We start from the raw sequence: 25,172 nt of genomic DNA on the forward strand, positions 1-25,172 counted from the left end.
TTTCCTGCTGCTGTGAAACATCCAGATTGAAACTGCCTTCATGGTTTAAATTAACCTCTTTTACTCTGCAATTAGCACTGGAGGTAAGGGGGTATGTGATCACTTCCCATCGTTCCAAAAACAAGCAGTTGGTCATTAAGCTGTGAAAAATTGATCATTTCCAACTGCTGAGCCGTAACTTTACAAATCTCTTCAGAGTCTGACCACTGGAATTCAAAGTGTAATGCTCAATTTCATACCACTTCAGAAGCCAAATTACCATGTAATCCGTGAGCACTGCTTGAAAATATCCTGACAATAGCAGCAGGAATAGGGCATCACAGAGAAGGGAACCAGGCAGCGTTGGCAGACCTGGCTTCTGACTCAGATTTCATCTGCAAAGTCTGAATGTGATTAAAACTTGAGTTCAAAAAAAACAAAAAGAAAAAAAAAGAGTAAATTGAAATGTCCTTCACAGAGGTTAACATGTGCTTGGCTGAGGCCAAGCACATGTCAAGACCTCCAGACCAGTCCTGGATAAGAATAACCTTTAATGCTATTTCCATTCCTTTCCCCTGCCTCATAAAAATCCTGCTGGATGTACAGTAAAGTAAGGCAATATCATGGGGGGGTGGGGGGGAAAGTCAATTAGAAGAAATTTGCAAACCATTGTGTTAGAACATCTCCTTTAGAGCAGCCACTTTTTATCTGCAGGGCAAGTAATTGCAGTGCTATGGTGGCAGTAATATCGTGCATCAGAGAAGGTGACAACTTTTTTAGGGGTATTTATTGTGGGCATACTAAATTCAGGACTGCACCCTGCAAATTCATTTACAAGGGTGGCAGAAGTCAGCTGGCTAGAGCTGCTATTGCTAATAGCTAGAAAAGACCCACTTAATCACTTTGCATTTTTATTTGTAGAAGATAAAGAAACATTTCTTTCACTAATAGTTTCATGCTTGTTTCATCTCATTTTATCTGGACTGCAAGATCTGTTTAATTTCATTTCATCAGTTTTCTGAGGTTCTTAAAAGTACCATATTTTTATAATCTTGTTATATCCATGAGATAAAAAACGATTATTTGCCCCACCATTTCCTAAATGGGAAACCACGGCAGAAAGAAATCAAGTGACTGGTTCAAGGTCACGCCAGGATTCTGTAGCAAAACTGGACAATTAGAAACCTGAGCTTGATTCTGAAAGGAGCTATAAAGGGAATTTCCTCACTGAATCCACAGGCATTCTACAGATCTGGGCATCTACTGCTACGTTTTTTAATAACATACGTAACTCTGGTAACCCAGCTTTGAATGGACAGATCCTGCTATTCCTCTCAGATGAAAAAAAAAGGCAAATTCTCTCACTAATGAATAAAGCTAACCTAGTACTTCATTTTATGGCTACACCACCTCTCCCAGGTGGGGGGAGTCTGAAGTTTAGCCAAAGTACTTTAAAGGTACCAGTTGCTGGTTTTGAAAATTTCAAACAAGAGGTCTGGCTCTGTGAAGAGGAAAAAAATGGTAACATTCATTTGTTAATTTATTTTTCTCCTAAATATTTTGCTCTCTTAGCAGAGCCATCACTCAAGCTAAAGGAAAATACCCATCTCAAAGTTCTGCACGTTCAGGATGTGCGTTGCTCGCAAACATCTCAGTGTTAAATGGTGAAATGGTTCAGCACTTGGATTTTTCTGCTAGTTTTTATATATAACAAAATAAATCACTCAGCCCCGCTCTTCCCCTGATGACAGTTGCCTATGCAGTTTTGTTTGCTCTGTTTAACAGCCTCAGGAACTGATTTGCTCTTGTCTAGGCTGGGCAGGAATGAAGCAGGAGTGCACCAACAACACAACAGAAACCTAGAGGGTGAAGCCAACAACTTAAAAGAAGGAGGTTTAGTCCTGCAATGGATGAGACAGGAATAAGGGAAGTAGTAAATAGCAGAATAGCAATCAGTATATAGTAACAGCAGTATACAGCAAAAGTGTATATATATATATATATATATATGGATGTATATATATATATATATATATATATATATATATATCTACACACACACACAAAACTGAATAGCTGCCTTGCTCACTGCTTTCTGACCATATTTAGCAGGTGGAAAACAAGAGGTGTTTTCCAGAGGCAGTTTCAAAAGGGTGTGAGGGTACGGAAGCACCATTAGTACCATTTATACGCACAGAAATACCAACAGCTGCTCATCACGTTAAAGCCTGACACCTGACCAGCTAAGGCGTTCGCCCTACACCTCTAATCTGAACTGTGGAGCTGAAGAGATCTTCTGAATAATTTTGGCAAGCTGGACATGAACAGTTGCTTTGGACTTATGCAGTGTTAATGGGAGGAGCAGGTATGTCAAACTAAGTCACTGGCTGTCTCCAGGCTGCGGTTTCCATCTCTCTTCCAAGCTGTGTTGAAGTGCATTGGCAGAACAACATCCATCAGGGATGTATCGAATGCTGACCACAGCAGTATTTGTCCTCTGCAAAGAGGATACAAGCAGAACAGTCAAATCTGCATAAACATTGCATTAATAACAGGCTGGGTGAAGACTGCATTTTAATACCAAACTGCAGCTGAAGTACCTGCTTATTTAAGAGTTCAGAGAAGCTTCTTCAGTTGCCGGTACCGACGAATATTTCAGTGCCCACTCCCAGGGAAGGTTTTGTGCACAGTGGAATGCCACAGATCCCAGGCCAGGACCTCATGCTTATTCCCTGGCTTGGGGAGTTCAGGGATCAGTGTTGCAGTCAACACCCAAAGCTATGCTGTGCTTGGGAAACCAGCCATCATTAGCACATGCAAATCCCTTTGAACACAACATTTTGGAGGTCAGAGCAGAGCCACTGGCTGCTTTTCTGAAGAACAGGCAACACCACATCTGCCTCTGCTGGTTTCTCTCACACTACAAACCTACCTTAATGATTATTTACACTTCCCTCTTCCAACCTTCCTCTTTCCTCTTATGTAAACACATTATAAATATAGACTTGGCATAAAGCCCATCAATCCACTGCTCAGGCCCGGTCTTAAAGGTCTTTCTCTGGACAAGATATGATTTAGCTCCAAGTTCCTGTAAGCCTGAGCAACTTCCTGCAGCCTCCATCAGCAATAATGTGGCACTTGCCCTTGTGCTACCGATGAGACACTCACACCTCGAGACACCAAACCCAAATTTCAGCATGACTCACACGGACTTCTCTATGGACATCCCTCTCCTGTGGCTCCCAAGAACGCTCCTTAAGGGTTCTTCAGGGTTTTGGAGGGAACACTGGCAAAAGTCACACTACACTGTAGATGCCACAGGACTTTGCCCTGAACAAGACCAAGACCTCTGGCCAGTGTCAGATAATCCGTCACTATAAGCTACTTGCATCCAAGCCAGATATTTATTGCTATTGATCTGCCTGGTCCCAGCGAAAGACTTTTGTTCTCCCAACCCGGGACTTTGACCTCAATTAAGTTATGAATTTCAATCCGATAGACTGCTCCACTTACCCTGCTGCTCTCCCTGACTGGATTAATTAGAATTAGCTAGGCTGGGAGTCACCCCGAGCGCCTCATGGATCATGTTATTTTAATAATAAATAAAGAGACAGCAGCAGCATACAAGGAAGGATTTTGAAAGATTGTTCATCCAAGAGCATCATTCAGGGCCTGCCAATACTAATTTCTCTGAGTTTGATTACCTCATTTACTTCTTTTTATTTCTATTCATTAATTGAGTTTTATCCCCCATTACTTCAGCTCCCCAAATGTGCCCTTCCTATAAAGGAACCAGACACACGCTTTGCTGTTACAAAGTTTTATTACTGCAGCTCATCAAAAGTATAGTTAGCAGGAATGGAATAGTCATTAAGCATTTAATAATCTAATAGTGCTGAGAAAAAAAAATATATTTAATAGGGGAGGGGGAAGGGAGAGAGAGAGGGACAAGACAAGCCTGTCTGTTGCCATGAAGAGTGCACTGAGGGCTCTCTGTACAGATAGTTTATTGGCTGGTGGACAAAACCAAGTGTCTTCCAGAAGGTAACATCTAACACTTGAGAAAATGCCTATATCCATCAGGACATTTTCTGACATCACTATAATGCCTTTGTAACGAGCCTAAAACGGGTTGAATACCAAAGGAATTTGACTGGCAAGGGGAAGTTTCCGAACTAGTGAGTCAGGGCCCTGATGGCTACATTATCCTTATTGCTTCTCTTTCTCTACAAAAGCAATTACATACCCAAAGATGTTGGGTTGCCCAGGCCTGTACGAAATGGATCGTCTCGGCCAGCCATGTCACGGCCATACTACGGAGCTCCTGACCCGTAAAGGAACCCTTATTTGTCATGCTCATTTCAATGTTTAATTGGCTGGAACAGCAGAAACGAATTTGGACGATGCAAGTTTAGCAGGGCCTCCAATACTGGTACCCAGCTTGCAGACAGCTCCTAACGTGAGAACAAACACCACAGACAACTTCAACGCACCTTTGTGTAAGTTCAGGCCTTTGCTTTATAAGGAACCTTTACTCCAGCAAAGCTGAGCCTTGTCAAAAGAGGGTGGAAGACCCGTTTCAACTTGGAATGTCTACGCTGTGACAGTTTATTGGCCTGTTAGATAAAATTGAAGGTAATTGAAGGATAGAATTTACTTGTTTTGTTGCAAAAGGGAGCAACTGAGTAGTTTTTCTGTGACAGGCAGAGGGGGGATGGCACCAGCCTTTGCTCCCCGGTGCAGGCAAGCACCACCAAGACCTCTGCTATGGGGATGCCTGTCCACATGGATCTCCAAAAGCCTCTGGACACACCATCTCACCAAAGGCTATTAAATGATGCTGTCACAGAGCAAGAGGGAAGGTCTTTGCACTTCTTGAGAACTGATAACAAAAGCAGAGATTGAACAGGACTAAATCACCAGCTCGCACAATTACTGGTGATCACTGGAGCCTTTCAGGGACCTGTTGCAAGGGCTTGGGCTGTTCAGCCCCGCAAGTGAACAGGGGAAGCAGCCTGAGTGTGAAGCACCCAAGTCTGTTAAACCAGAAGCTGGCTGTAAGATGCTACAAAGGGATGTCGTGGTGACAGGGTGGAAAAACCTGCAGGTGAAATTCAGTGCTGATAAACACCAAGTAATGCACGTGAGAAAAAACAATCTTCAGTCTAAAATCCAGAGCAATGGGCTCTGAACTAGCTATTCCCTCTGTGGAAACAGATCATGAATTACTACAGACAGCTCTATAACACCAGCTCAGTATTCAGTCGTAGTTAATAAAAGGCAAACAAAATGGAGGCATTTTTGGGGGAAAAAAAAAAGAAGAGGAAATAAGAAAACCTCATTATATTGCCTCATTAAAGCTCATATTGCTCTTACAGCTTGGGCACTGGGAGAAGTGCTGCTCCCTTCATCTGAATGGAAATAAGGAAGAACTGGAAATGACTCAAAGAACGACAAGGAGCAAAGTTACTGAGTAGCTTCCAAATGGGGTAGGATTAAAGAGATGAAACTCCTCAGCCTGAAAAAGAAGTGATCAAGGGGAATCAAGGAGACCCATAAAGTCAAAAGCAGGATGGAGAAGGTAACTGGGGGAACAATTACTATTTCTCACTACACAAGAACGATGGGCTCTCACATGGAAAGATTGTGGCAAGTGCAAAGCAAATGCACAGTTAAACTACGCAACTCCCACTGGCATAAAAGGTTGGGAATCCAAAGAAGGATGAGAGAAATTTATCAATGAAAAATCCAGAAGCGCAAAGATAATATCAATGGTTCTGGAAGCCTCCAAGCCACAGACTCTGGGGAAATACATGAAATTATCACTGTATCCTTACCTTACTCTGTCTCCTAAGCATTCACTCTTCCCTGCCACTGGAGACACGATGCCAAGTTAGAAACTCTTGTGTACTGACACCCTTCTCATGGATGCTGAACTAACATGTACAAGCTGAGAGACAGAAGCATCCTAAATTAGCTTTCCATCTTCAGTGCCATTTTGCCACTTACGATCCATGGAACCAAGACCCAGCTATAATCATTAAAAATCTTACTCAAGACCTAACCAAAGTAAGCATGAAGAGTTATTGTTCCAACATCCAGATCATTAGAAAAATCTTACTTAGGAAAACCAAAAGAAAAAGTACTTTGCACCAAAGACTGCAAATTCCAGATGCCCCAATGATGCAATTGGAACTGGTTTTTTGTACGTTTTTGTTGTGGGGAAGGGGGGGTTTGTTTAGTTTTGAGGGTTTTTAGAGGAAACCGGAAGAGACAACTGTTGACAACAGATGAATACAAAAATCCCTTTGGAAAGTAATGCCAGACTTTCTAAAACCCAAATGTCCTCAGGGAGAAGGTGAGCAGCAGAATTTAACTCTTTCAAAACAGGGAAAGCTTTTCTAAGGGGCTGAACTCAAAGACCATGTTCTAGGAACCATCTCCCTTGAGTGAAGAGGAGCTGATTGGCAGAGGTGGTTCCTCTGGCAGGGAGAGGTGACATCAAGGCCATAGGAAATGAAGCAAGGCTAGAGACCATTCCTGAGGTGATTAGAGACCATTCCTAGGGTTATGTGCTCACCTGAAGAACTAGTTTGGCTGCCAGTGGTATCCTGTTTGCGCAGTTAACCAAACACCTTAATGAGGGATTAAAGCATTTCCAACAATGACTTTAGGAATTACAGGTGTTTTAACACGTGCTCATTTCAAAGATGACCCCAAGACCAAGGGGCATAGGATCATCCCCTGCCCTTGCAGGGAGGCATTCAAGGTAAGGCTCTTTCCTGCCTCTGCAAGGACATGTGAAGACAGTAGGGAGTTTCCCCTTTGCAGCAGAACACGTAAGTGCACCATGGTGCCACCTGCACTGACCCCAAAGCTCACTGCTGCTGCTGGCATCTGTCTACCGTGAGCATTAGCAGAGATCGTACCACAAAAAGAGCTGTGCTGTTCAGGAATGGAATCAGGCACAAAGCTCTCTGATACAGAGGGTGGTTCACGCTCTCCCAGCTAAAAATATGTGCCTTCTGCCAGACTGCATTCCTGCACCAGTACTGGCCATGGGATGTGCCTCCCTCTGCACAGCGCAGCCCTCACTCCAGGGCGATGCCCACAAGCCCCACAGTCCCACGGCAAGCCACTAAAACACGCTGCTGTCCTCAGTCCCGGCTTTAAACCCTGTGCTTTTGATTACCCTGAAAGGAGCTTCGGATTTTGAGGGTAAAGCAGCAAAGACCCCTGCTAAGTTTTTTCAGGGCCAGCTCTTGGATTTCACTTTTCCACACCCCTGGTTTTGTACAACACAGGAGTCTGCAGCAGCATTCCTGCTTTGCAGGCAACACCGCACACGCGCTGCCTGGGCAAGGGTGCCAACTGCTCTGCTGCACCAGCCATGATGCAATGATTCATATGCCTCCAGGGAGCAGAAGAAACAAAGACTGGACACATCAAGCTCGAAGATGGGAAGGAACAATGCAAAAAAGCCCAGCCTGCACAAGCTGAAGGGAACATCTCATCATCTGTACAACCCTACAGTTTGTGTTGACGAGGCTTAAGGTGTCTTCAGAAGCTGAGGAGCAAACCGGGGGACAAATCTCTGCTTTTCCCAGCACGTATTTAGAGCTGAAAATATTTTGCAAACGTTTCTGCTGAAAGGGACTTTTCTCCCAGTAGGTAAAATCAGCATCTGCTGAGTGGTGACCATTTAACATTCAACCTGCTGCCAATCTACATTCCACAGAGAGACCCGCAGGAGAGACATGGAGCTGTGCCACTTGTAATAACTGTGTGACTGGCACCATGTCAATGCTTTAATGTAGAATGCTACCCTCTGTCACTAAGCAGATCTCTCCTTTCTTTTGGCTAATGGCTTTCACACCCACTGGCAACAGAGTCAAGACTGAAGGGTACAGCCTGCAGAGTCTTCGGAGATGTGCCTGACAAAGCTGACACGGAAACACGGAGACAGGGATCAGGACAAGGGATGGCGAAGGGAAAAAAGACACTTCTGTGGTTAATAAATCTGCTCTTATAGCTTTGCTTTTCATCTTTGTTTGGTGTTTTCATCCATTTGCCACAGTACCTCCCTACCACACAACGGTCAGCTCAGCAGTGCCTGCGACATCCTCTGCTAGCTGAGAGTGTAACTACACCAAACCCTCTGCAGCAATATCAGACACAGGACTGGGCCCCCCCTGGCTTTATGAGCCAGGCTTTTAGTATATTTGGGGGGAAAATGGATACTAGGGACATTAACTGCAAGGGCACAAGGCTCAGACATTTTTCCTTTTTAATCTCAGCCAGGTTTAGGGGATGGTCCTAACAGCAGAGTCTTTTGGCAGCTGGCATCCTACCCAAAAGGTGTTTGCACCCGCCAGCTCGCAGCAAGGGTGGTGGGCTGCATGGACACACCCCCACGTCACTGGGGAGGGGCAAAGCTGTGTAGATACTGCCTGTGGCCTTTGGTCCTCAGTCAGAACAGTGGAGATGTTCACACCAAATTCCTCATATCCCTACAGACACAGAAACATGAGGGCATGATGCATATTCAGAGCAGGAGGCAGGGAAGGGACACACCTTTGCTGAGAGCAGCACAATTTTTAAATGTCTATGCAATGCCTCCAAAACCCAGCTCCCAGTGCAAAGACCGAAGCAATTTGTATTTTTACCGTGAAATCCAAATGAACAAGGCTGAAAAGAACAAAAAACAGGTAGGGAAGCCTGACTATTCCTTGCTCCTTTTTTATCCTATTCAGACACAATCCCTTTAGGAGTCAGGCAGGAAAACAGTAAAAACATACAAATAAACCAAAACCAACAGACCACCAATTTTAGCGATCTTCAACACATCCATAATTTCTACTTCATTTTTAGCTAATGGTGGAAATTAGTCTTTGGATAGTTGATAAAAATCAACCTGTCTCCGCTGGGTTAGTACCGTGATCTGTGGCCCAGCAACTACTTCTGGTACAATTGATTTTCCTTTTTGGCAACCAATAGGCCAGTCAATAATAATGTTGTTTGAGAGGGATTGAGTCATGAGGGAGATGAACCCTCCCTGCCACTTATTATGTTTGTATTGTCTTCATTCGAAAAGGTTTCTTTCATTTTTTTTTTCAATCCCCGATGAGGACGTGAGGGAAGGTATTATCAGGGATGGCTGCTCCGTGTTCCCCCTCTGACTCAACAGCAAACAGAGCTGCAAACAGAGGAAGGAAGCTGCTGTCTTCCTAGAGGTGTGTGGCAGGGAAATGGGAAAAGAGACAACCTGGGGAGACAACCATGCTCCTCCTGCTTTTTTTTGTCTTATGGAAAACAAACAAACAAACAAACAAACAAACAAACAAAAAGAAAAAAAATCCATCTAACTCAAAATACGCTGACAAGCATCACTTCAGTGCATAAATATGACTGGGTAGCCTGGCACGAATTGGTACAAGATAAAAACCCAACACTGCCACCAAAAATCCACCAATGCTCTCTGCAGACAGCACAGACACTAGATGCTTTTCATCAAAATTACTGCTGATGATTTTCAGCTTTCGTCTCAAGTTTCCCTCTCAAACCCCTGAGGGTCCGTGGATGACCACTGGGAATTTGCTGGCAAGAGGTTTAAAGTCTCAGTGCAGTGCTCTGCACCTTTACTAGGAAAGTGAAAAGTCAGCAAATAGAAAATGAACATCAGCTATAGCCTTTTTCGTCCTTTCAGAAAAAAACCTGAAAGCACAGAAAATTATTACCATAACATTGATAACTGCACAATGATGCAGTTTAAAAATCATAAAACATTTAGATACCATTTTAACTCAGCTACTCTAGCATATAGATATGTACACAGCCTTTAATTATCCTGCGTGTCAAGTGATACAGTTCCACTTACAAGTATTTAAGACTTGTTTACATGGCCAGATAGGCTTGAAAAGCTTTATCAGAGTAAGCTCAGCTGTGGCAACCACTCCAGGACCATGCCCCAAGAAGACCCTTCCACCTAAGAGCAGTGAAGCAGCACACTGTGCCTCAATGTCCCCTCAGACACACTAAAGGAGCTTCCTTGAAAGCTGGTTGAGCAGCACCTCACACCCAGGAGACTTCTGCTGTCTCCTCTGCAACGGCCCTGCAGCACCAGAGAAAACTGAGGACAAACAGATGATCTTAAAGGTCACTTCACACCCAAACCATTCCATGATGCTATAAAATAAAGACAAACCAGGCCAGCTTGCCCCTCCTGGCACAGGGAATGCCGAGGATGCCATGGCTTGCCTTCAGTGCTTCCCTTGACCCCAGAAAATCTCCTTCCCAAGGCCAGAGAAAACACTGCAAGGAAAAACTCTCTCTTTAGGGGAAAAAGGTGTTCCAATTTTGCTCATCCTCTGCAAGGAAAACTTGCGTCTTCACGTGTTTTAAAGTTAGAAATGGAAATTACAGTCATGTTGCTGAGCTCCTTCGTAACTGTTATGTTACGAACGTACTCCATTTAAGGCAAACATCTCCAATGGAAGAAGGCTGTTTGCAGACTCAGCTCCAAAATACCATCCCACCACCCACTTTGACACGGCCTCTGGCTCTGAAGATTTAGCTAATTCAATTACACAAACGCCCCTTTTCAACAAAGCAGAGCAGCCTGTTGCCTTTCGGTATCCCCTCACCCATGGCAATCGCTTTACCACCTCTTTTCAAACATGCTATTAGAGCTAATTATGAACAAGCAGAGAATTCAATGGCTGCAGCTTTTCAGTGACATTAGTGAACCACCCTTCGGAAACTGCAGCAGCACTGCTGAAAAAAACAAAAAGCACAGGGGCTGGACCACTGCAATCTTGGGACGTGAGGTTATTTCCAGAATTGAAGTGGTTTTGAGCACACTACAGGAATGAGGAGACCTCTCCTCCTGCTTCCAATCTGTCTGTTTATCAATAAAGAGTAATAAGTTGACACTTGCAGGCCCTCTTGATCCAGAGACTGCAGTACTCTGACAACAGATAATACAAAGGTAACTAAAAATAAGGCAGCAAAAAGGTATTAAGGCACATCTACTGGCACAGTGAACTGTTCTGACTTGCTCCAGGTCACCTATCAGAGCACCACTGTCATTGTTTGCTTAGGGCAGCTAAATCCTTTAGCACACTCCAAGAGAGCCAAGATGGAAGAACATTTATTAAAAAGGTAATGGAAGAGAGCATAAATCTGTCACACTGTTTGACTAACTTTTTAGAAGCATACTAAAACACAGGCAATTAAAAAAAAAATCGGTCTGTAACATTTCTCTCCTTCACTACTTGCTCATAACCCTCCTAATCCCTAATTTATTCCTGATCTCTCATGCTGCCTGCACACAGGTGCTGCTGCAAAACTGAACGAGACAGAAGGACACCTGAAGACCTGGAGAGGTGGATGGGAATTGTGGAAGCTGCTTGGACAGAGGTGTGAAGGGAACCTCTGCTGAGAGCACATTGCTCTGAAATAACAGATTCTTTACAGCTTACACATTAACTGATTTGGTCATGCGTAATAGCAGGTGCTGCAGTGTTTATGGCCTGTTAGGAAGCCAGAGTTTCTCCCTCTCCCTTTTTCTTCTGGTTGATCTTGAAATTCCTCCTGCTCTTGCTTTGGATGTGAATTCTTACAGGGTAAAGGTTAAAATACAAATAAATAATAATAATAAAAAAAGAAATAAACATGAAGTCACAAAGTCTTGAAATGTTACTTTTTGCAATTCATATAGGGCTGAGAATAAAAACGTGTCTGCTTTCTCTGGGAACACATCCACGTGCAAACAGAGACCTTTATAAAAAATTCTCCTTTATTACCTCGGCGGGGAAAAAAAATATCAAAGATTGATTTTCTTTTTATGGCTATTATTAACCTTTTGTTACTGGCCAAAAATAATCTGGTTAGAATATGTGCAATGCATCAAAAAGAAAAAAGAGAAGTATTTAAGAGAAAAATGAATGCTTGAGGAAAAAAAAATTATGAAGGTTCTCCCTTCTGCCTTTTCTTCTAAAAGTCAGACTTTACCTCCAAAGGAATGAGACAAGTGTCAAAGAGAAGAGATTTTTCAGACAGAATCCAAAAGCCATCTCCAGGATGCCAAGGTGAAGGAACAGGCTGATCCAACTTCTCTGCAGTTTCAATGCAAAGCTGTTCCTGTATGTATCCAATACACCACCCACTAGATCTGATTTGAAGGGTGATGGACAGCAAAGCCCCCCTTCGTACTGGCTTCACTGCCCCTCTTCTATGTGAGGAAAAACTCCTATAAAATCCATTAAAACTGAAACCACAGAGAATTAAGCAGGAACATGTGTTTCTCACCAGCTGCCACAGCGCTGTCCTTCCTCATACCATCCCAGCAGCAATTCTGCCCAGGAAAGGGTAAAACAGACCTTTTTTTACAACTATTTCATGTGTGTCTCAGTACCAGCACCGTTATTTGTGGGCAGGAGAGCAGAGCCAGTAAGTGCCATCGCGGGAAGAGTCAATCATAACTTCACACAAAAACATTAGACAATTATTTCCGTATACAATCAAATTTACACAAGTCAGCCCTTAATTACACCAAGCTGACAAAACTGGGAGCGCTGACTCATGGGCACAGGCAGACCCAAGCTGGCTGGCTGGAAGGAACCACTTGCAAAGGAGTTGTTGAACCAGTGTAGGACAAAACCTGGGCTATTCAGGGACCCTAAAACTGCTGCTGGCTAAGCTCAGACGTGCGGCCTGCAAACCATGGTGGCTAAAAATTCCGTATTTTTCCCAAGCTACCTTTTTGGATGTTCTTATAATAGAATCACAGAACTCTGTAACACATCAATCACATTCAACTTTGTATTCCTTTCTTACCTGGATATTGACATCAGCAGCGTGCTGTAACAGTACTGAAACCAGCTCCTTGTGTCCTCTGTCACATGCCCAGTGGAGCAGAGCCCGGCCCTGCAACATCCAGGAGAAAAATTAACAAAGCCAGGCAAAAAAACCCCACAGAGAATCGGTCTTGCTAATAAGTACTGAGCACCAAAAACCAAATTAACACAGAGTTAAAAGAAGTAGTAAAAAAAAGGATATTAGTATGCAGTTTATTGTTCCTTGTGATTTGGACTTACTAAATAACGCTAGAAAAGTGAAAAGTGACACAGAGTTTCAATTCTTCATTAATTTAGCATCAAGCCCACAAGCCAGCAAAAATGTAGAGGGGAAAAAGCAGCAAAGCATGAAACACAGGAGCCATGACATGATTTGTTTTCCTGCATAGATTTGGGATTTTGGCACCTCTGACTTTTCTGGGAGCAACAACTTACACAATAAGGGGCAGGATTTTCACTGCTGCCTAAGTCACCGGGATGCCAAGTCCCCAAAAGCTCATTCCTCTGGCAGGTCCAAGGCACTTAACCCACAGGTCCTGTCTCTGCTGCAAGAGAAGATTAAAACTGGGCGTCTGGGCAGGTATCACCTGCATTTGTCCCCTCTCAGCTCTGCAACGTGGGCTGCTGCATCCACGCCTTGAGCCCCCCCGCAGACCTTTGCAGTTTTCTTCCCATCCCCTTCCTACAGTTGTCTGCCACCATGGGAAAGGCTTCAATGGAAGTTCAGATCACCCTGCCTACCAAAGATATTGGAAGAAGCTTAGGATCCCCTTAGATCAAAGTAGTTTGAGATAGATTTTCATCTTTGTTTACTATGTACACGTGGTAAATTAGACTTACTGTTCCTATCAGTCTCTCCTGGTCAGCAGGGGAAAACTTGGAAAGCACCCTGCAGATAACCAGGAATCACACCCCCCAAGTTGTGACACCAGCAGACTGACCTGTGTTTTCCAGTAGGCGACAGAAAACAGTTACAGACCCTCACGGATGAAATCAGTTAAATTAGCCCACGCCTGGTTATAAATCTCTTGACAGAGCAGTGGGGAACAAGATGAGCGACTCATTTATCTGCTAATGGGGACTGTGAGCCAAATTTCCTGACCGTGGTGCCAGAAAGCAGGAGAGGCAGAAGACACCTGTGACCAAAGCTCACACTGCTTCTGCTGGATGCTCTTGGGCAGGGCAGCGGAGGTAGAATGTGATTTTGAGTCAGCAAAGGCACACTTTTTGACCCAGCAAGTAATTAATTTTTGTAACACATAATTTTAATGTTACACTAATTAACCTTGAACTAAAATGAATTTTCTGACAGTGACTTTCTATGGAAGCACTGATGACATCCATGGGCCATTTAATGATTAATGTTCTTGCACTCAATGCCACTATCGAAGTCTACAAGGGGGGAAAGAGTACAATTTAAAACAATTGGTAAACATGGAAAGATCCTTAATTCATGTTTAGCATCCTTAACTCATCTCTGGACTGGTAATTACTTAAGACTTAGCATTTCAGTTGGACAAATACCAACTTTTTTTGTGCCACAGAAGTTTACGTCAAAAGAAAAAAAAGCACTATCTGCAATATGCATAACAGCAATAAATACTTCAGCAGAGGATTGCAGTTTCTTTATATATGTGTAGAGGGATAATACTGTAATTACACACACAGTAATTACATGACGTCATAAAGGCATTTCTGTATTTTTTACCCAAATTAACGGTACAGATTAGTGGCTATAATATGTTGGTTTGCATTTGTCTCTGGACAAGCAGAATCTCATTTTGTTGGTGCTGAACTTGGCTGAGACCAGAAAAGGAAAACCAACAGTTAATTCTGACAGATCAGGGGTACCACAGCACTGTGCAGCTGGTCTTGCCCACGACACTGGAAAGCTGGTTCTGCTGCACATGCTGCCTTTTGAACAGGACAAAAACCTGAAGCCTGATCATCTACAGTCATTAAAAAATCTCCTTGTGCTATTTGCAGGAGTATGGATTTCAAGTCTTGGGCCAATTCCACTTTGGGTAATTACACTCTGCTTACCTATATATTTTCTCTGCAATTCTAAATGGATACAATATTTTCTAATTAGTGCCTTAAATGGCTCTGCATTGTAATTGTGCACGATTAAATAGCTGACACGTTCCACCCAAGAAATGTCTGCATGCTCGCAGCCGCGCCCTCGACACGGGGTGTAAGGTGGACTTTAGAGACCAATACCATGAAATGTGGGAGTAAAGACACCTGCAGAAGAATCTCAGCCTACTTACTGCACAACAAAAAGCATTTGTATTTAGAACAGTCGGACTCCATGACCTTAATGATTCTACGAAAACTAGGTAATACTCACTGCTGTTTGCACAGCATCAGGCAAATTAACAACAATCAACAGTTCTAGCTAACGTACTGAGGCAGCTATACAGCTACTAAGTCTACTTGTTTCTATGTCTTCCTTAAAACAAGCCTTTGTGATACGACAGGCTTAAACTGAATTCATGGTCCAGCCCTTTGTATAGCTCGGTTACATCACCTCTGAACGCTGCAAAATTCTTTAGTCCTCACAGCTGCTGCTTTGGATCAGCACGTAACATGTGTTTGTGCATTTAAATAACACGGCAGAAATCTTAAGAGCCACAGATTGAGCTTTCCCAAAACAATTCCCACATGACTGTTTCATTAAGCAGTGAGAGACTCAGAGCAACATGAATAATTTCATGTAGGGAAGAACTGCAGCAGTGAGGTCTCGACTAGAAGCAATCGAACACCAAGGTACTACCCCCTCCTTGCAATTCAAACACGACAGTTGTTGCAGAAGTTACTTGAAAGGATGCATCTTTGCAGTATTTAATAAAAAAAAAAAGCATAAAAATAGCCCCGCTGCACTAACCCTGCCTCTTAAATCTTCTGTGCTTTGCCTGGCTAACCGCTGCCAGCTTGGCCAGCTTCTGCAGCAGCTTCTCAAGCCAACAGCACATCAATTTTGCTCAGCTCCAAGTCACAGGGTGTTCACAAACAAAGCACAGGACAGGGATTTGTCTCCGATATACTGAGTCTCGGCAGACAAATGGATGGGAATGATTTTCACATCAATTAGCCGGAGCACAGAAAGGGGAGAACAAAGCCAAACCGAATGGATGTGCTACAATATTAAGCTATACTTCTAGGCACGATGTTTGCAGCGGTAATGGCTGTATAGCAGTGAGCCACTCTAACTTGTGGCAAGTGTTTTATTAGCAGTAATTAAGAAGAGATAGATATCTATCTAGATAGAACGACTGCATCCCCCTGTGACAGCAGAAACAGTGAATTGGAAGGGCTGTTGCTGCAATTATACAGGTAAACTTGGTTTGGAAGTGAATCCCTTTTGGAGCTCTGGAACGTTTGGTGAAGTTTTTCTAATGAGAGCAAGCCTGTAAATCCAGAAGTATGTGATCCTTCTTCAAATTCATTCTTCCCCCTGTCCTTTCCTTGGCAAGCTGGCACCAATTTGGCACGTGCTGTCTCAAAAGCGCAGGGACAGGGGACTAAGCGAGCAACTTGTCAGATGCCTCTCATTAAAGTCTTGGCAAGGACTTAAAACACTGCACACAGGTAGCACGTTTGTTTACTGGGATTTATCCAACAATTAAAAAAAAATTACCTAGCTACAACCTCCGCAGCCCTTGGCACAAACTACAAAAGCAACTCATCTCTGCCTTTGAGCAGCTCCTGGTTTGTTAGAAGTCGAAGAAATACTGTTCTCGGAAAAGCAGCGAGTGAGCCACGCTCCCAGGATGTGCCTGGGGCGACTTCACAGCCACAGGCTATTTCTTATGCCATCAGTCCTGCTAACAAACACATGCAGTGGAAACAGGTTGCCTTAGTCTGTGCTACTTCTCGTAACTGAATGCAAGCTACTCTGTTGAACTCTGAGCAATGGATACAGTAAATGGAAGCTCGGACATGATTACTGTCATTGGATTCTTTGCTTAATTCCAAATTGAAGTTTATTATGTCCAAACTGTTAGCAGGTATGCTGGCCTGAATGCTGTACACGAAGAGCTTGATGTCTTGCGGGAAAAAGACCGCTGATGCTCTGGAAGTTTTCAAGTGCATGTCTCTAAACCCCTTTCTGGAATCCTTTTGCTTCAAGTAAGCTGGCTCATCCCCAACTTCACATTTTTATTCTTGATTTCTTTTCTCCTTTCGCTGGCTTATTTCAGGTCTGCACAAAATGGGGGGATGCTATGAGATACAGTACTAACATATCACGTAAAAATAACATCTAAACACCCCTACAACCTCACCCAGGTCTTTATTTTTCAAGGCAAGGCTGAGCCGAGCGTCTTTGCAGCTTAGCACGAGACTATTTGGTGCTTCAGAAGATTTTGTTTCATTACAAGTTAACTCTTTGTATGTGCCACTAACTCTTTCTCTGTGCCATTTTAAATTTCCAGCCATTTAGGCCAGGCAAGGCAGCTTCTGAATTCAGCAGGATGTATTTACACAGTAACACTAAAATAGTTAATAAAAATTATAAGATTATGCTTGTACACACTTCACTCTACGAAAGGCTTGGTCTGGGATATCTCTAGTCTAAATGGGGTTCTAAAACTTTAATCAGCCGGCATGATATTGAAAAATAAGCTATCCTCCAGACTGGGAAGAACATGTTTGGATACCAAACAACACTGGTAATGGTTTCAGCTCCTTAACATATCACAAAATAAGTATTTATTTCAAATTTTTGTTTATTGATTGTTTGGTTTTTTGGACCAGTTAGAGTCAGCCTAAGGAAGCCAGCACTTGCCAAAAAAAAAACCAAAGGTTTCACTTTCCTATTTGCACATTTGCTGGGATAAGCCAAAATTGCTGAAGCTGTGAGATATTCATCTATGGGTGAATTTTGCACCAGTGTCACCTCCCACGAGCCCTTCACCAGCAGGCAGGTGCTTTTGGCTCCTGCCTTTGCTGAAGTAATTCTCTACTCTGCAACAGTCACGTGCTAATATCCATTAGCAATAGGATTATCCATTAGAAATAGGACTTACTCTTCCATCAGGAACTCATGGATAATTCCCAAGAAGGATGTGTCACCTGGCAGTTTTCAGATCTGACTTAAAACATTTACGTAGTTTAGATATATTTCTGCTATCTCTCACAAAATATTTAAAAAAAAAAACCAAAACAACACCAAACTTTCTGTGGCTGAAAACAAGCCTATTTTTTGCTTGAACAGCAAGGAAGGTACCAGCTTCTGAATGCTGCTCACTACAAAAGAGCACCTTGCCAGTGGGAACAAAGCAGTGTTAGCATGGCATTATTATACGCTTATTGCAAGCACGTGATCCCAAAAATGAGCTTTTTTTTTTAATGAAAGGACTACAGCATTCTGTAGGACTGCCTTGGACATTCCCTTCTGTAGCCTGTGATCAGCAGGAGGAGGGATGGAGCTCAGTGCTGAAGCAGCGACTGTGTGGCACACGACAGTTTCAGTTCATTGAATTTATGATGTGAAATTCCAACCCCGATCGTGAACACCCTCCCTCCTCTCCTCTGAAAATTAATTCACATGAATTCCTGATTAATAATAACAGGCCCTGCCATCAGCATTCAGGGCCCCAGCCGGGGCTGTCATGGCTCAGAGGGCAGAAATCTGCTTAGAGCTACAGGAGAACCCAACTGAATTTGTGGCGTCTCAGTCTATGAATGTCTAAGCACTTCATCTGTTCACCACAGCACAACGTGCTGCAAGGCAGCGGGCAAAAGGAGCTGTGCACAAGGTTAGACCAGGAGCAGGGACGGGTGGCAGTGTGCAAGCACAGAAATCGAGGTGACAAACCTGGTACAGCCACAGTTCCTGGAGGACTAACACGAAACTGTCCACACCAGGACAGTTGTTCTTACCAAGGAAAAGATCAAGCCAATCCACAGTTTTAGACACAGCTTTTTCTTGGGAGTTTCTGGCAACACCCGCATTACCTCCCTGTGGGGGAATGGGGTTTTGAGTTTGGTGAGGAGAGAAAGACTTGATGATGTCACTATTTCTGTGAAGCTGGAAAGCCAGTGTCACTCATTTACCCTCCACCTGGGAACGATGAAAAGCTGGCGGCATGACAGAAATCCTGCTTCAAGCCTGAACAGAGGTCATCGGCCAAAAAACCCATTTCCCTCACTTCCTAACTCTGTTGGACCGTATTTAGTACACAAAGTGGGGAAAGGGAGGCATTCAGAAGACCTTATTCTGCAAGTGGCTGCTGAAAATAATATAGGAACTAAGCTTCTGATACACCAAAGCATCACAGTTACTACATCCACACACTACTAGAAATCCAGTGGAAAGCTGTTTTCCAATAGATTATCCCTGTCTCAGTGACCAAGAGTTTGCCCAACTGTTACCATACCTTGTTATAACAAACCCAACCAGGGAATTTTAAAAAGAAGTAGCACTGAATTAACACACAACACAGATCAAAGATTGATGGTTCCTTTTTCTCCATACCTCCTCATCTGTGACGTTCACATCCACTTTTTTTGATTGAATGGCTTTGGTTACATAGTCAATGTTGTTTTCTCTGCAGTAATCAAAAATGTTCTTGTCCTCTTCCCTATTCAGGAAACAAAAGCAAAGAACCACTGTGTTACTGCACAACACAAAAGCCACATACACACACATCATATGCTCATTTCAATGACATTTCAGTGCTGTCACTGGACTGAAACAGGCACCTAGTATTGCACATGCAGAATAACGTGGGGTTTTTTTCTCCCAAGTTAGGAGGCAGAAGATCCTGCTTCCTACAGAAACAAAGGTATTTAGCAGTATTATGTCCTGACAAAAGTCAGCTTACTCCTGTGAAATGGCACAAGAAATGTCTGGGGTTAACCAGAAAAATCCATGTTTGAATTTTTGGTATAAATCACTGCAATCCCACAAAAGAGAAAGGAAGTTGCTCTTGCCTTAAGAGCCACTCTGGGTCCCACAAAAGCCCTGTCTGATGCCATCCATCTCAGACAGTGGCCACTAATGTGGCTTGGACAAAGCAGCAGAACAAGCAGGACACAAGCAAAGCAATCTGTTTACACAGTGGATCCTGGATATAACACCAGCAGGTGCTCACTGAGGACCACTTGCAGGCAGGAAGATCCAATTGTGGCGTCACAAGTGCTTGAGTCACATCTTCTAGAGATAAAAGCAATACTCTGGCTTCAGACACACTAAAGCTTCCCTCCTTACCAGCCAAACAAACAGAACCTGCAATGAAGTTAAGACCTTTCTCAGATTCTTAAAAGAATAATACCTTTAGGTTTAAATACACTGATCCAACTGTGTGGCTAAAAGGGAATAAAGAAAAGAGGCAATTGGTTTTATAAAAATAAGCCAAAAGCCCACATACTCCCCTCTCTTTCAAGTTTCCAGATGAAAACTGTGTTCAAATGAACCCACCAGTGTTGCTAAGGGACTTGGCAGCTTCACAAGAGTTAAACACAAAGTCAGTGCCTCACATGACATCCCCAGTTTTCAATCACCTTAACATAAGACCATCTGGATGTTCAGCAGAACTCAGATTGAACGCCTCAGTTACTTGTAAAAAGGGGAGGTTGCTGGAGCTGGTCAGACCCAGTGAGGAGGTCATTCTGCTGTGGGCCTTTTGGTCAGGAGAAATCCAACAGTGCAGTTTGAGGACTGATGCACTGGTGCTAAAAGGCAACACGCTCCTCCTATTCATCTGCACTGCTCTTGAACATCACATGCCGAATAATGTCAGGGGAAGCGAAAAGTAAAATCTGAATAACATTGCATGAGCAATGGATTACAAACAAAAGGGTTGCTCTTTGACCTGCAATCCCCCCAAAAAAAGAAAATATCAATGCCACCAAGACCACGTCCCCTGCTCCCATCAGGGCAGGCAGAGCTCTGACTTTGATTGTTATGCATCTAGCCTAGTGAGTTATACTCTGTTTCCTCAGAGAAAGGTGGGAAAAAGTGCTGATGCTCAGTTCCAGCAGCAGATCACTGCTTTCTCCAAAAAAGTCACTTCCTCTGACCTCCCTCTCACCTTGCTCTCCTAGTAGCACTGTTCTCCAGCACATCACCCCTATTTTTCCTTGCAGACAACTGAGCTGCACCTTTCCAGTGAAGAGCTGGAGCCACACAAGATTTCACAGTACAGAAGTCTCCCAGTTTCTTAACCAGTCTGTCATGAACTCATTTGTTGGAGGTCTTGCCTGCTCACTACACATGGGAAGCAGAGCACTGCATGCTTTAGATGCAATTACCTTGAATTTCGAGGAAAAAAGAACCTCATGGTGGGATTAGAAAAGGCAAAAGCTTGTAATGCTGGAGATGGAGCTTGACAGACTCGTGATGGAGGTCACGAGACATGCCTGCCCCTACTAACAAGGGCTGATTTGATATGCTGGGAAGTCCCTCCAGTCCTACCTTGTTAGTCCAACCTCTCCAACACACCCTTGGCTGCTGACAGCAGCCTTTGGGGAGAAGCTGCTTTTCAGACAACGCCGTACAGTAACTTGGCTCCCCACTGCACCACCGCACACCCCTTGCTTGTTACGGATCACTCTTTTTTCCGTAACACCAAAGCAAACCCCCAGTGTCTCCTTGCTAGGGAAGTCCACAGCCATCCTCAGTTATTCCTGGGTGATTTTCCATGTCACGACCATGAGCTCGGGCTGTACCCTCCATCCCTGGCAGCGATGCCACCTGGTCATCCCACGAGCTGCAGAGCCCTGACAGACCTCCCACTGCAGCACCAGAGGTACCAGCGAGTACGTGGCAGCAATAAAGCACCTGACTGTGCTCCAGGGGGAGTGTGTGCAGGTCTGTTGCCAGCAGAGAGGGCACTGCAACCCTGATGTACCAAACCCAGCCCATCTTCCCACCACAGCCTCCAGACAGGACTTTTACAGTCTTTTTTCCAAGGATATTATTGTCTGCAAGGGGAAAATGACCTGACACAGCTATTTGGATGTGATTTAGCTCTCTGGAATAACCAACTCTGCAAATGCTCTATATATCCCCCTTCCAAAAAGCCACTTTTCTTTCAGAAGTATCCACAATGGAATTAATCCAGAATACCAATTTCCCCACCCGAAGACAAGGTTTCGGGAAATTTCATCCTTCTACTCTGTATTTATTTCTCAAGCTTTAAACCACTCCCCTGCTCCCGATGCCCTCTTCCAAAAAATTAGGCATATATCATATCCAACTTTTTTATAAATATTAACAATGAGAAACAAGCCCTTTCCTGAACACATTTGAGGGAAGTCCATAGAGTAGCAACAAAAGACATTTTACCTGCAAATCAAACAGTCACGTGAAGCTACACTCCAGACATTTAAAACTATCTGATCTAGAGACATGCCAAAACCAGGAGGGGACACTGAGAAAAGGGCTCAGAGGAGTTAAAACCAGATTTTTGAAGGGACCAACGCTAGGGAAAACATTCCCCTTGAATGGTGTGAATGGAATAAGGACAAGTTACTGTTATTTGCTGACTTTGCACTCAAAACCATACAGAACAAATAAGAAACACAGCTTGAAAACGTGGCAACTCCGTTTTTTCCCTCCCTTTATTTCACATTGTGTGCATGTGTTCATTTTTAATAATCCCTCCACTGTAGTAGCTACAAGAAAACAAAAAGGATGTAATGTTTTTATCAGACCTGTTCCCAGTAGGAATTTGCACTCCTCATAAAACCGGTAAGAGTTGGCAGGAAGGCCCCAAAACTGGTAAAAACAGTATTTTTTTTTTTCTTGGCCAGTCTTCGCGAACGAAGAACCAGGGAAGGTCTTTCCACCTTCCAGCCTGCGCATTGGATTTTTTAGGTGAGACACAGTGTGCGCGGAACTGAGCCCACCCTTTAATCCTGAGGTTCATCTGCCGGGGCCAAGCACGCTTGGACGGTGGCAGCGAGGTCCTCAGGACGTAGATGGATTGCCTTATGGGCTACAGTATAAAACCAGGCAGAAGCACGTTGGAAATACAGAAGTAAGTGACAGTGCAAAAACATTGCTCAGAAAAATCTCAATTCACGTAAAAACCAGAGTATTAGGCATATCTGAATGTATGGGAAGGACCATGAAACTCAACCTAACGGAGATGTGCACAATGATTTAAAACCTGTAGCTAAAAGGAAGACTTGGATGCAATTTTCTTTCCGTGTCAGACTGTTGAGCCAGAAAGGAGCCTTCAAGTCAGTGACCACTTGACTGTCAGTAAAGGCAGTGAGTGTGTTTACATCTGTTTCCTGAGGATGGCCAGAGGGTTTCTCTTCTCCCTTGCTGACACATGTTCAGTCTCCAAAGCTCTTTTCTCCTGCTCTCCCCCATCCCCAGTAGGAGATGCTAATTCTGATTTAACTGTGAGTTGAGGCGCACCTGTTGCCTGCAAGTAACACACAGGTAGCTTTTTCCATCCTTGAATAAAAGGATGTGGAAGGATTTACACCAAGCCCATCTTTCCCCAAGCTTGGAAGGTTTCACAAGCCTTCTCCACAAGCTGTCCAAAACACACGTATTGAGCCAACAGTTTATAAACACCTCATGGAAAAGATCTGGTGCTGGTTGATCGGGCTTCACTTCCTTCTTACCTGGAGTGTTACAAACCTCCTTGCCACCAAGGCTGCCACTGAAAAGGGCACAGAAGAGACTTGAAATTCAGACATTTTACCCTCGCGCAGAGAACACCCTCCAGGCTCGGCCCGTGCCCTTCCTCCCCCCTCGCAGGTTACCTCCAGTGCAAAGCTCAGGGCAGAGGGCTGAGATCAGGTTCTACTCGGGGCGTCCTCGCCCCTTTTTCCCGGGGCTGGTCCAAGCCACGTCCCAGTGGACTCACCGCTAACAGGTGGCTTTGCCCGTCTGGTTGGCACGGCGCTGCCAAGTGAGCAGGATGCGCGGTGGAGCGGGGCAGGATGTGTGCAGGGAGCCCAGAGACACTTGCAACACTCACTGTTTATGTCAAGGCCCTCGGCCCCCAAGGGACCCATTTTCACATAATCTATAATTATCTCTTCGCTTTAATCGCCTCGTCACTTCTGAGGCTCTCCTGGGCACAGGAAGAGGAAAAGCTCATTAACTGAACCTTTTCTCCTCTCTCCAGCCACCCATAGCTTTTAATTGCTTGGTGTTGTTATTATCTATCAGTGCAACTGGGATCATTTTCATAAGAAAGGGTGGTGGGAGGGAGGGAGGCAGGAGCGGGTCCCTGAGGTACGCACCACAGACAAACCTTTGCTTTCTCAATTATTTATGCCAGCTGAGGTTTTACAAGCTGAATAAATCCATAACTCAAGTTTATTTTGAGCCGGCAGGCTGTCCCGAGGGAAGGGTTGCCCACTTGCTGGCACACTCGTGTGCCGTCCTCTGAGAGCCACCGAGACACAGCAAGACACGTGTCGTCCAATTCCCCACCCGCCACACACACTTCGGCACATCAGTGGCAGCACCGGAGAGGAGGTGGCCGTGACAACCCCAGATAGGAGCCTCCACTGAAGGATGAGCTCTCACAAAGAGGAGGCAGGCCTGAGCCCAGGCCCCCCTTGCACAATAAGGCAAAAGCCCCAAGGGTCACTGCTCCGGGGACAACAAAAAGGGGGGAAGCAATAAACTTGGCAATCATCTTGAAGCCAAGAGATCTGCCCGCTGAACATCGCCAGGAGAGCATCCATTTCTAAATAACACTGACCTGAAAAAAACCCCCCAGGCTGCCTGGGCACCGCACAACCGGGAAAGCTCTTCCACAGGGACTGCACAGCCCAGGTGACAGACATCTGTGGCGCAGCCACCCACACGCACGATACCCCCACGAACCCACAATTCCCAACACGGCAAGGATGCCCGGCTCACACGTCCCTGCAGCCTGGCGCTTATTTCCAGTGCAGACATTCCCGAAAGCAGGCCTGGAGGGAGACAACAAAAACCCCAACCACGCTCCGGAGCGCTGGGCTCGTCTCAAAACCCGTCACTGTTCCGAAGCACCATCCTTGCAATGGATGCTGGAAGCAGCTCTTTAAAATTCAGCAGCCTTTGTGCCTGACCACATGCAGCGACCTCTGGTATTTTCTGCCAAAACAGTTCATTTGTCTCGCACAACAACTAATCAATTCCCAGGGCCATCCATCACCGGGGCTCGCGCGAGCCGGCCCGGCAGCGGGGCCAGATGGAGGCTGTGTTAGTGGGATTAATACAATTCTGATAGATTACACGGCATCAGGCAGGTCCCAAACCCGAGGGGTGCCCGCCCCGCGTCCCAGCCCTAAACGGAGCCCCACTCGTGACTGGGGTTGCTCGCAAGTGTTAGAGGGAAGGGTGGAAGTTTCTACCAGATTCTTCAGCAT

General features: G+C 44.5%; 1 protein-coding gene across 1 annotated transcript in view; it reads right to left on the bottom strand.

Annotated features, from left to right (window-relative positions):
- ACBD6 (acyl-CoA binding domain containing 6) overlaps positions 1–25,172 on the bottom strand; it is an 81,590-nt gene that overhangs the window by 28,524 nt on the left and 27,894 nt on the right. Inside the window, exons 5-6 of the mRNA XM_027894188.1 lie at positions 19,318–19,423; positions 12,817–12,906 (exon numbers count right to left, since the gene is read on the bottom strand). Coding sequence (XP_027749989.1) covers positions 12,817–12,906; positions 19,318–19,423 — 196 coding nt within the window. The remainder of the gene's footprint in view (positions 1–12,816; positions 12,907–19,317; positions 19,424–25,172) is intronic.

Source organism: Empidonax traillii, unplaced genomic scaffold (assembly GCF_003031625.1).
Source record: "Empidonax traillii isolate 1590-97213 ecotype Southwest subspecies unplaced genomic scaffold, ASM303162v1 scaffold419:size1009643, whole genome shotgun sequence".
Taxonomy (NCBI): Eukaryota; Metazoa; Chordata; class Aves; order Passeriformes; family Tyrannidae; genus Empidonax; species Empidonax traillii.